The sequence below is a fragment of the Hippocampus guttulatus genome, chromosome 18 (assembly GCF_054856545.1).
Source record: "Hippocampus guttulatus isolate MCC_2025c chromosome 18, RoL_Hgut_1.0, whole genome shotgun sequence".
Classification (NCBI taxonomy): Eukaryota; Metazoa; Chordata; class Actinopteri; order Syngnathiformes; family Syngnathidae; genus Hippocampus; species Hippocampus guttulatus.
Window position 1 is genome coordinate 10,602,358 of NC_141278.1, and position 13,460 is coordinate 10,615,817.

Below are 13,460 nucleotides of genomic sequence, written 5' to 3' on the forward strand. Positions count from 1 at the left end.
GCTCAGAGAGGAGCTGGAGACAGCCTGGAAGGTAAAGGTGACAGTTGTGCCAGTGGTGGTCGGAGCACTCGGGGCAGTGACCCCCAAACCGGATGAATGGTTGCAACAGATCACATCTCAGTCCAGAAAAGCGCAGTGCTGGGAACAGCAAGGACAATGCGCAGAACCCTCAAGCTTCCTGGCCTCTGCTAGAGGACCCGAGCTGAATAAGGGACGGTCACCACCCGAGGGGTGAGACGAGGATTTTTAAAATTTTACATATATAAGAACAGAGAGAGAGAGAGACACACACACACACACACACACCCTGATGAACTATATATATTAAAAAAAAAAAAAAGATATGGCAAGGCACAGAGAAACCATCGGAGGAAAAGAGCACCCAAGGGGAGCCCATTCACGCTGACAAGAATGACAGCCGCCACACCTCCCAGCGTGGAGCCCCCCCATGGAGGAAACACTGGAGCTTTAAAAAACTCGAATATCAGATCTCATTCAGATGCGATCTCACCAATACGTAAGGTCACGCACATGCATTGCTAAGGAGGCAATGTGAGGCATGTTTCAAGGTCATCTCAACCCTGATGGCCTTGTCAGGGGAGGCTCCATTTTTGGAGGCTGGGGGACATTTGCCCAACCAGTCAAGTTGCATTACCTTGAGTCACAAATACTCGCTTGCTTTCCAATTACAACTTAAAGTAAATGAAAAATCCATAAGCAATTTAAGTGATAAGGCTAAAGGCACATTCAGCTTTAATCACGTATCAGTGTGCAAGACACAGAGGGTTGACTTTATATTGGCTTGTTGGTAATTCTAAGGTTTACAAATGTCATTTGGTACATTCTCATGATGTCATATCACGGTATAGCTATATTACATTGCTGAACAAAATTATTCATCATGAATTTTATGTCAGAAATGAACCATTCTGAAATGTATATATGATATGTTAAGGTTTTCTTAGAGCAGTTGTCCCAAAGCTCACGCCACGGGGGTGTATACTATTCATCAGTGTATAGATCCTGTTATGCATATCAACACTGGTTAAATATGCACACACAAAAAAATGTCATGCAGAATCAGCATTAAATTACAACACAGCAAAGTGATTTACAAAAGTGTACCAATAAAAGTATGAACAGAAATGGCTGGTCAACAAGAACCAGGAAAAACAAGACATGAACAAAAAAACGCTTGCAAAAGGCAAGGAGATTGTTCACCTGAGAAAACCAACGAAACGTCAAGAGTCCAATTCACACGCAAAAACAAACGCAAGATCAAATGACGAAACAAAAACTATACTTACAAAAGAACGACTATGACGAGAGCGAGAGGTCGAGAAAACAAACAATTGAGCAAGAACAGCAACTAGATCAAATAATCCGACGGGCAGCGGGCAGTTTATCAGTCCTTAAATACATGGCTACTGAAACGTGGCAGCGGGTGTGCACGCTGAAGGGAAAGCCCTCGTTTGCCACCTGCTGGAGACACACAAGAACGGGATCATGACAATAATATGACGTCAGCTATATTAACTTAGGTTTGGTGGGGCTACTCTCGAAATAAATATGCTTAAAAACACATTCTTAGTTCTTTTGTATTTAAAATCACGTTGAAACATATACAATCGACAAATTAAAATTGGATTTTATTTTCCCCATAGCCGATGCAGTAGATTTACCAGAGACCAACATGTTCGTCATGACTGGAGGATGAAGAGACAAGCACACACACGCACGCACGCACGCACGCACGCATGCACACACACAAATCAGATCTGGAGAAAATTATTAATGAAACCATAATCACCGAGGTGCAGCATATTAATCAATCTCGGTTCCATATGGTTGATTAAAGACTAGTCCCCGGACACCTGACATGAACTGCTGAAATGGGATATTAGATTTTCAAATGTGCTGAGAAACATACCAGGAGGCTTGTGGCTTTTGAGAGTTTTGCCAATGATTCATGATTTAGTTTTTCATTTTCCATCGCTTTTGTCAAAAGTCTTCAGTTGTAAGGATCCAAGCTGGAGCGGTGACCAACCCGTCACAATTGCACAGATTTAAGTGACAGGAATAAGAAGAAGAGTCTTATATAATGATCCCATCTAGCTTTGTCGCTGTTCTACATTCATCCGAGCAGGAGCAGAACAGCAACAACACAAAGCAGGTCACGCTCAACTTATCAATTTGGCAGAGTGATCATCACAAGCGCCGCAGAGATAAAGCTCTTAGAAATGACAGAATGAGAAGACCAAACCCTTTTCCAAAAAAAAAAAAAAAAAAAAGAAGCCGCCGTCAAACATGACCCTACATGCATCGACAGTCCAACAGACTGCGTGAGACCTCGGCAAAACTTAAACCTCATTCGCCGAGACTGTACAGCCTGTCCTATCATTTTAAGAGTCATTCAGTTGACAACACGGAGCACTGGAAATTTTCTTTAACCTTGGCTATGACAGAATGCGTTTCAGTCATACATTGGGCATCATTGCATGCCTTGAGTTTGTCGTCATGGCGACGGTTTTAAAGTCACATTATTGACACATATATGTGCATATACATATATAAGATATATAAGACGGTGTTTTTTGCATTGAAATGTCGTGTCGTCGTCGAATGCACTGCGAAGCAAGCGCCAAAGGAAAGTTAGACTCAGCAGCTGTTCATTGACTAAAACGGTCCAAACGATGAATGAACGTTTAGGGAAGCCGATATCACTCATTGTGTGAGCAATTGGTGCATCCCTCATTTACTAAAAATTTAAATGACCGTATATCAATACAGTATGTTCATTTATATTTTAACATGTATTAAGATTTATAAAAATTATGGCTAATACCGTATTGGCCCGAATATAAGATGGTGTTTTTTGCATTGAAATAAAACTGAAAAAGTGGGTGTCGTCTTATATTCGGGGTCTAGACATTATACCCATTCACGACGCCAGATATCATTGAAGCGAATGCTGAACTTGACTCCCGAGGCCAAAGTGAACCCCTGCCACGAAGAATAAAAATAAAAATAGCGGTAGGACGAAGAAGAAAAATTAAAAATAGCGGTAAGAAGGAAAAGAGAAGAAAATAATAGAAGAGATAACAGAAAATGGAGAAACGTAGTGACAATCTGGAAAAAAGTGGGTCGAAGATCGGCCAGGTTAATCGGCAGCTGAGGAGAAGTTATGATGTCATTTACATTTCAAAAACCAGAAGCCATTCATTTACGAATGTGATTGCACTTTAGATTTAAATGAGGCAAAATAACATGCTTTTTCTCTCAAATACAGTATATTGTTAGAATCATTTGTTTCAGATGTACTGTAATTATTTTCTGTATAAAAATTAATTTGGTGTTCAAAAAGTCTTTTCAAATTTGAGTCTTGAAAAAGAGGGGGTCGTCTTATTTTTATTTTTTTTGTCTTTTGTTTTGACACAAGGTGTTTGTTGTTACGTCGTGTGGACCCGGCGTGGATTGTTTTCAGCGGGTGTTTTTTTTTGGCCACGACATTTGTCAATGGAGAAGAATCTGTGCAGCACTGATTTTGATTGGGAGGAATGTCGGTGCCATTTGACTGTCGGTCCTAGACAGTGCTTGTGTTTTTTTTTATTGCATTTCTAATGGGCAACATTTCTCACAGCCCCGTTTTGTTCAGCGGAGATGTTGGCGCTGCTGGACAGTGCGTTGGTGCGACTGGATAGAAGGCTGGTGGAGGTAAGTATGACGAGAGAGGAGCGTCGGCGCATAGCGCTGATGCGTATTTGGAGCTGAGAGTCGGCGCTTGGAATTGAAGTGGATTTACATGGCACGAAGGTGAACCGAACCGATCTCTTTTTTCGCCAATGGACGCAACAGCTTCTTGGTTACTTTCAATCGTAGCTTGTTGCAAACGTGTGCACATTTTGAGTGTGAGGTCTCTGATCCACCGATGAAAGGACACTTTGATTCTCCCCTCTTTCATTTCGAACTGTCTAATGTGTTTTATTATTTTATGTTAACTGTTCTGCAAAGCGCTTTGCACCTGTTGTGAAAGCGCTATATAAATAAAGATGTATGTATATAAACACTCGACTCACAAAATGTTTGGGATATTTGTTTTTTGGGTGAAATTTCGGGACAAGGCTAAAATGCATTCCGACCTTTACAGGTGATCTTCTCAAAGCTTTTGAATGTTGCACATGTCCAACTGTTAAATGCACAAGTTGCTGCTCTCTCGCAAGGCGCTTAACGGCAAAAATTCAAACCGTGAGTTTGATCCTTCAATCGACCAATAAATGTCCAGGTTCTATTAGAGCTGATGTGATCGTCTTCATGCTGTTCACATTTTTGACATAATGAGACCAAGACGACGCCCAATAATGTATCAATAGTTTCTTGCCATTGTGATGCTTCAAACAGGATGCTCTCAGATGCAAGTGGCCATCGAGCCATCAGCAGCTTGCAACAGAGCTACTGGGAGACTGGAAGAGTCATAGAAAGTTAAGCTCCTCGTTAGAGAACAGCAACTTGTGCAAAAAGTACTGAAACATTCACCAGTTGGACATGTGCATTCAAAAGCTTAGAGAAGGTCACATTAACTTATCCCGTAAAGTTGTGAATGGATTTTAGGCTCGTCCTGAAATTTCACCTAAAAGCCAAATATCCCGAACATTTTGTGAGTGGTGTGCACACTTTCGCTACTACGTTCGTTCGTACAACTTTATCAGTGCATTTGTAAATGTACTTTCTTATATTGGTTGGACAATAATTTTGATCTCCCGCAATACATAATAGTGTTTAAATCAGAATGTAAATCCTTGATGGAGTATATGCATGTGTACGTCAGAATGCGTGTGTGCAAACACTGTGAATGGCATTGTTATGCTTGAAGGATTAGCCTGTCAATCAGTCAAACCCTTGCACAAACCGAGTCGCTGACTTAACCCCTGCACACTGGGGAAATCACGACCCCATTTAAATGAGATGCTATAGGGTCTATGTCCAACCCCTTGGCTTCCTCATAAAACTATGAACCTTTTGGGACCTGTCTTCTGATTTCAGCACAGCAGGATTCTGACAGACATTTAATCGTCTTTTCAGCGGATCTCATGAAAGTCAGAAATTCTCTGCTCGGTTTACACAGACTTTGTAGCATTGCTGAATCTCTGGCAGAAGTGTTCGGAGGGACAGCCAGTATTTCTTACATTCACCCTTTCGAGGACAGCAGTCACTACAGTGGATAGCTTATCATGTTGTCAGGTTACTGGGGGTAGGAAAGGGTGAACCTAAGTGTGCTCAGTGTTATCTTCCACCCAGACTAGTTTAAACATCAACAAACACTCGTCTGCTCCTGATTGCGCATTCAGTCGCAGAGCCAAAATAGTGTTTGTTTGAAGTGATGTTGTCAAGGTTACTGTCGTTATGCCAATCCACGTCGAATGCCACCAAAAACCCTCCGCGCCTCTGCCATTTGAAGTGGGGATGCAATACAGAGCAACTCAAATGAATAAAGGTGATGCTTTTAAAAGCACAGGCATGTCACAGTGCAAATTTAAGTCTACATTTATGTCAGTGAGCATTTATGCAGAGAAATGATAAATTAGCAATTTAGAGGACACAATCATTTACATGGTATACAACAGTGGTCCTGGCCGGCAGGTGGGAATTAGTGGTAGCGCTCTCGAGTGGTTTGCACGCAGATTGTTTTGAGTCCCGCTTTGCCCATCTGTAGTATGGTCTTCCACAGGGATCTATTTTGAGGCCCCTGTTGTTTTCACCATATTTGTTTGTCCTTAGGTTCCATCCTAAGATGACATAGTATTTCCTTCCACTGCTATGTGGATGACAGACAGATCTATGTTCCGCTGAGCAAAAAGGATGTGTTCTCCTGAATACCACTTGTGTCTTACGTCGAGGTAATTAAAATCGTGGATGCCACTGAATTTTACAATTCAACAAAAAGAAAACAGAGTTTTTGGTCCCAGTGGCCCTTGTACGACCCACCCTGTTGGCCTGGGACCCCTAGCATCTTAGTTAAGGCAAACAGTCTCAAACTTGCGTTTCAATTGGATAGTGATTTTATATTGCACCGGCAAATCAGTGCTGTTGTTAAAGATAGCTTCTTTCATCTACACGACTTAAAAACAGTAAAACAGTAATTAATGCCTTTGTTACATCTTGGCTATATTACTGTCATGCACATTATTCTGGAAACAGCCAGGCCTCCCTCAAGCGTCTCCAGTTGGTCCAAAATGCTGCTGTTCACCTCCTAACTGGAATTCGTAAGAGGGAGCACAAAACCACAGTGATGTCTCTTCACTGGGTCCCAGTAGAGTTTAGAGTTCATTTTAAGATATTACAGTCAAACCTCGGTTTTCAAATGTCTGTTCTCGACCAAATCGGTTTTCGACCAGAAAATTCGAGATTACTACACCTCGGATTACGACCGAAAACCGGCTTTCGACCAAACATATTCGAGCATACCCGAATACGCCACTTGACTCCTCTCGGCTTCCACATATGAGGAAGTGACGCTTCTTCGTGTCGCGTTCATTGTGAGCAGACGTGTTTGTTGTGATTTACGCAAATCTGACTGTTATTTCTGCATCGTGGATTAGCCCCTAATCATGGGCTAATAAAATAGTTTTGGATTTTGAACAAATCGCTTTTCGAACAGCCTTCTGGAATGGATTCTGGTCGAAAACCAATGTATGACTATTTGTTTTCTAATAATTAAATGGCCTCGCCCCAGCTTACATCTCTGAGTTCCTGCACCCTTACCAGCTGCCTGGTGCCTCAGGTCTGCAGATCAGACGTCACTGGAGGTGCCGAGAACTAAGCGGAGCCTCAGAGTGGATCGAGCTTTGTATGTATAAAATGTTTGCGGTTTTTTTTGGGGGGGGGGGGTCTGTTTTGTGGAGTATATCCATCCTGATCCGGAATATAAAATAAGAAGACATGGCTGGAGTATTACAAAAACAAATTCTGGGAGAAATGTTTTTGAACTGATAAAAGAAAGATTAACAGCTGTCACAGAGCGGTGAAGGTCATTTGCACCAGTCTGGTTGTCAGCTCCGCCCTGAATGTTCCCTTTTTTCCTTTTGTTTAAATAGTCCTGTCTCTCTTTGTCTTGTGTGTTGGGGGGAAGGTAGCCTTTTTCTTCCTCCGTGTCTTCGTTTCATTTCGGGTAGTGAGGATGTTGGTTATCCGAATACAGGCTGGAGACGATGAACGGTGCCTTCGAAGGTTTGATTTGCAGAATATTCCGGGCACATGTGAGTTACAGACAATGGCTGCAGATCACAAGTGCAAAGACACAAGGGATTCGCATCATATTTATATCATCAGAAGGGCTGTACCGAAACTATGGTGCGGCATCGGGACTTTCGTTTCTCCTAAACCGATTCTTAGCTTGTATCAACGGGTGCATTCCGATGCTCTGTGCGTCTTCACAAAGTCTCCAGTAAGTCGTGTATCAAAGTTAACTGATGAGTGCTTCAAGGATGCAAAGTTTCACTGCGGGCATGAGAAAGTTAGCCAGGCATGACTAAATATGGGCAGAATACACAGTGTGTTTCTTCCTTGTGCATGAACTCCGGCCCCCGCCACAGCCCTTGACATGATTCCGTAGCCGCTGGCCCTCAAAAAAATCTCCCCTATACTCTGAACCCTGCAACTGTGTCCTTTGTTCAAGCCTGGTAACTGACAGATGCAACCAAATTCATCAGCCAGTCGTCTAAGTTGTGTGTCAGTTGCTGATGTAAAGACCTGCAAATAAAAGCTGCACTGTTGAGCTCTTACCTCATAGTACTATTTTCATGCCAAATGTTTTCAGTCTACAGCAAAAAGAATTAATTATCCTCTCTGTCCCAATATTTTGAGGTTAGTGACGTCAGCTACATTTTTTTTACTGTCATTTTTCATAGCACAACATAAGGACAACATCCTACCACCTGCCTACAATGGAATAGTTGACATCATATTAGCTGTATGACAGAAATGGTGTGACTATCGAGGTGAATTAATGTAGCAGACAGTGATCCAAAGAAAGCTCACTGTCGCGTGTACGGCCCATATACTTTATACACTGTACATACATAAATTATACAGTACAAATTACCATGCTGCACTTCTTAGATAGTGGCAGCTATTGCCCTTTAATGCGTTTTTATGCCACATTACCGTATTTTCCGGATTATAAATCACTCCGAGTATAAATCGCATTTTGGGGATTCAGTTGACAAAATCCAACACAGAGAACGTACATGTCATCTTGAAAGGCAATTTAAAATAAAAATAAAATAGATAACAAGTGTACGATATGCTAACATTACATGACACATGAATGACGAACGGAGAACATGCCTGGTACGTGCACGTATCATATTAAGAATTATTCAGCTAACTATAGCATAAAGAACATGCTAACACGTTTTAGCCATCAGTGTAACTCCAAATTATGAAATCCAATGAAATATTCAGACTCTGTGTCACTTTTAAACAACTTCGCCAACACGGGAGGTAGAAAATGCGGCGCTTCCTCTTCTACGTTGCTTACGTCAGACACATTGTGACGTAATCGCACCACTGGTCAAAGTATGGGAACCCCCCCCCCCCAAAAAAAACGATTTATAATCCGGAAAATACAGTATACTTTGGAAGGTCACAAACTGTACGACAGCTGATTTGTCAAGTTAAGTAACTTTTTCGTCAAATGTGCTCTATGTGCATTGTGCAACATACGACACAGATGACATTTCTTTCCTCTCCACCACAGGAGAGAGAGGAGCTGCTGCGGCTACCTGTGCCGCCATCAAAAGAACAGTTAACATAAAATGGCAAAATAATACAACACAAAACATAAGACACAGACAGTCATGCAATCCTAACTACTTTTTCTGCATACACTTTGTTGTTTGAAGCAGTTATAGATGAAAGAGGATGAAAAACGAGATTGGCTCACATTTCCTGTCCCATGTAAATCCGCTTCAATTCCAAGCGGCGACTCCTAATACGCAAGTGCGCTCTACGCTGACGCTCCTTTCTTCTCATTCATCGTCGGCTCCACAAGCCATCCATCCATCCAGCCACAGACTGTCAAACAGCACCGACATTCCCGCTGAACAAAGCGGGGCTGTGAAAAATGCTGGCCATTTCAGGTGCAAAAAACACAAGTGCCCCGGAGCTGTCCAGCAATGACAGTCAATGGCACCGACATCCCTGCCCAATCAAAATCTGTGCTGGTACAGGCGTGCTGCCGAGAAGGCACAACCACCAAGCACAGATATCTTCTCCCTTGACAAATGTCATGGCCAAAAAATGATGAAAACAATCCATATCAGGTCCACATCACATAACAACAAACACCATGTGACAAAACAAAACACAAAAACACACACAAAAAAAAGCAAGGCTCTTGAAGAGCACTTGCCGATGGCTGCCTACTCGGGCACCATCTTGGGGGAAAACAAATATTTAACAACATTTGGGTATGAGACCACATTATCGTTTCAAACAGCTCAGGCGTCATTATACATTTTCACTCTACAAACTCTACAGCCAAGGGACAACTGATAATAATGTCAAACCCAGATTACACAAAAATAAAATCCTCAAAACAGACACGAATAAAATCCAACAGTGGTCTATTTCAGTTACAAAAAAAGTGTTTATCCCTTTCAAGCACCCTGTCACCTGATAACATAGCTGTCCACTGTCATGGCTCACATCAAAAACAGCGATTGTACACTTGTATCTCATGCAAGGCAAGCTCTTGAGGCAGAACGCTGGGGTGCTAAACTGGAAGTTCAATTTTCTATTTTTTTAAATTAGCTGGTTTGGGTCACATGACAGTTCAGCCCAACTTCAGCATTTATGCATTGTGCTCGCATAGGAGCTACGAGGAGGAGTTGCGCACATCTCTCACTGCGGGCCAAGAATAGTCTTTTTCACCCACTCAGATGACTTTTTAAGTCCGCAGACAGTCCACACTTCGACCTTCCACTTTTTTCCCCCCCACTCTCATCGCAATACTTTATTTCATAACTATTAACCCTTTCATGCACCAATAATGATAACCCGGAACCTGATAACATGACAACCTGTCCACTGTAGTAACCACTGTCCCTGAAAGGGTTAACTTATTCAGCAGCAGCCAATTCTAGATCAAGTCTGAAAAGACGTGTAAAAACGTCTTTGGGAGTGAACGAGTTTTAATAGTATTTCTACCGTGTGCCTAGGTCAGAATCCGGATTATGTATTTATTTATTTATTTGTCCGATGTCTTGTTGCACTAGCTCCATCCAACTTTTTTAGTTATTTGTGTATTCTCTGTTTAGTTACTTTTACGTGGTCCTCATTTTTTGCTTTGTATCTACCATTTGTTTCACACGTTTCTGATCTCCCGCAGTTCAGGACAGTTTGATTCCTCGGCCTTTGTGGAGTCTGCTGTGGGGTCTACGATTCGACAAATTCACCTCCCTAACGGCTTGAACATTTTATCTGACGAATGTGCACGGACAACTTAGAGTGATGAAATGCTGTTTGGGTTATTGATTTTTTTTTTCCTCGCTCATAGACATATCAGCTTTTTGTTGTTACATAGATGGCATGTGCTGTAGTTATTCAGATGCTATAGTGTAAAATATACTTTTAAAAAAAAGGGAAGTTACTCACCATGCTGTCATAATGTATTAACTCCAGCTCGTAGTCCGGAAGAATATCGGCTCTCTCATTCACCAGAGCCAAGGCCATCTTAGCGGCAGGGAGGCAAGCTTGCCCTCCAGGCCAGCCTCCGCTCATTGGAAAGAGAGCTCCGATGTATAGCTTCTTCTTGCCGAGAGCTGGATAGGGGCAGAACAGGACCACAGCGAGGGTCAGGGTCAGACACAAGCCGGCGGCAGACCTGCTGTGAGAGCTGCTTTGCCAGACCGCAGCCATGCTATCGGTGGTCCTGTGCTTCAGGCTCGGAGGTTACTTGAGAAAGTTTTATTCAACCAGAACTTTGGAGCTCGGGGCGGGTCTCGTGCGAGTAGGCCAGAAAAAAATTAATCTCCATGAGCGAATTTGATTTGCTCTCGGTAATGGGGTGACATTTGCAATATACTATTTGACTGACCGTGACATTTGATTTACTTTTTGCTCTTCAGATAGATAGAGACTAATTGGTCTTCATGCCAAAATGCATCGTAAGTTCACTTTTTCGTCCAATGAGTCTCTCAAAGTTAGCCAAAAAGACGAACTGGTAGGAAATTCCAAAGAGAAGAGCGGGATTCGGTTAGCCCCAACTTGAATATGAAGTCCAGATTTTCAAATGGCCGTCATGGTTCCGAAACGTTTCAGATTGTTTCTCAGGATCTGCTTTTCCCCCATGGACAAATAGGAAGACGATCCATCACGAAGGAACACATCTGAAAGTGTCGCAATTTTTGCTCGGATCCACTCTTGTCAGACCGCCTACATTCTCCGCTTTCTGCTCCAAAGGCGCATTATGACACACGTCGGCTCGGGAGAGCGCCGCAGTACACCAGCATCATCTGTTGGTTTCCATTCGGAGTAGCCGAGTCGAACGAGCAGGACTCGGGAAAGGTGTCAAAATGGAAAAGTATCCCAATTGTCGAGCTCCCCGGGAGGAGGAAGACAGGGGAGAGGAGAGCAGGAGGTGCACAGCACAAACGTTTTCCGACTGAGGTCTGACTGCAGCAGCACAGCAGCCGCATGTGGGAGCGTGTGAGAGAGGAAGGAGGAAGAGGAGGAGAAAGAGGAGGAGGAGGGAGAGGGAGGGATGTTCTCTCTGTTTCACAAACCACTTTGAATTTGCAAAACCATAACAGTCCCGCTCATTTATCTCCTCCCACTCTTCGCCTTCGTCACTACCCGCCCACCTTCCTGCCCTCGCGACCAAACATACTTTTCGAGGGTATTTTTCACGCAACGCCTTCAACCCAACTCGAATAAATGTTCTTCATGAACCAATGATCGTTCCGGGAGGATGGGGCCAATTTCTGTTCGTCATGTTTACTGCGAGCCGCGATTCTAGCGCCATGATTTGTTTTAGTTCAAGCGCAACGTGTCCTCCCGCACTGACTTGTTGCATCTCTTGCGACATCTCGCGCGATGATGTTCTTCCTCCATCGCACAATTCTTTCCATTGTTAAATGTTTGCTACTGCGGTTCTTCTGATCAGGGTTTGATGCTGCCAATCGCCAAACAGATCAACCATGAGTGAGATCGTCCGATTCTGACACTGAGCTCATTGGCGAGCTGCACTTTTCTTTTTCTTTTTAATTTTAGAGCTGCTCACTAACGATGAGAAGAATAAGCAATTGGATTGATCTGTCTATTTTTAATAAATTAATACATCTGATTTTTTTTGACAAGAGATTAATTGATCACTAACCATAATAATAATATGCGATTGGATTAATCTGTTCATTTTTTAATTAATATATCTGATTTTTTTGATAATAGATTAATTGATCACTAACCATTATAATAATAAGCAATTGGATTAATCTGTCAATTTTTTAATTAATTAATATATCAGATTTTTTATAATAGATTAATTGATCACTAACCATTATAATAATAAGCGATTGGATTGATTTGTCCATTTTTTAATTAATTAATAAATCCATTTAAAAAAAGAATAGATTAATTGATGAATAAAAAATAGTTATTTTTTAAATAACTGAATTATTTAAAAATATATAATATAAACTATTTAATTATATAAATATATAATTAAATAGTTATTTTTTATTCATTATATTATTTCAAAATGAGTGCAAAAAAGCACGACAAAAAAAAATAGCATGATTCAGTTACTGGTTTAATCTGCCTCACACAATTATTTTGCGAGCCGACCGATCTCCAGCAATCGTCACGATTAGTCAACTCATCAGCTCAAATGTAAATCGCACCAGCAAGCAGCTGCCTTTATAATCGCCATCATGAGCTCACATCTTGACATCTTTAAGGTACGTACAAATTAATAATGGCAATTAAGATGGTCATACATTCAACTTTCATAAACAGCATTCCTGTCATATTTATACATGACGGTGCAACTTAACTGGCTAAAGTGATACTGTAGCCTTAATTTTTATTTTTAGCTGTAAATATTCAGTGCATTTTAAAACTGAACCAAAAATTAGACACTATGCCGAGTTGCACTAATACTATGAAACAATCGATAAAAACTAAAATACTAGTAAAATTATTTCACTCTTCTTGGGCACAAAGCCTTATTTTTTTTTTTATGTTGAATGCAGTGAAATCCGATGAGTAAAATGAAGAAAGTGCACTTTGCTCACGAAAACTAAAAATAAACACATTCATTTTGTTTTTAACCCTTTCACGCATCCTGTAACCTGATAACATGATAAGCTGTCCACTGTAGTGGCCACTATCCCCGAAAGGGTTCTTGAACCTTTTGAAGCTTTTGTTTTGCTTCACTCGTATGCATGATTGAAAAGTAAAAG

General features: G+C 41.6%; 1 protein-coding gene across 2 annotated transcripts in view; it reads right to left on the bottom strand.

The window, feature by feature from the left end:
• Positions 1–13,460, bottom strand: part of gabbr1b (gamma-aminobutyric acid (GABA) B receptor, 1b) — a 154,491-nt gene that overhangs the window by 72,584 nt on the left and 68,447 nt on the right. For both annotated transcript variants that reach the window (XM_086136027.1, XM_086136028.1), the window contains one exon: positions 10,654–10,820. In XM_086136027.1, the coding sequence (XP_085992153.1) occupies positions 10,654–10,820 (167 nt within the window). The remainder of the gene's footprint in view (positions 1–10,653; positions 10,821–13,460) is intronic.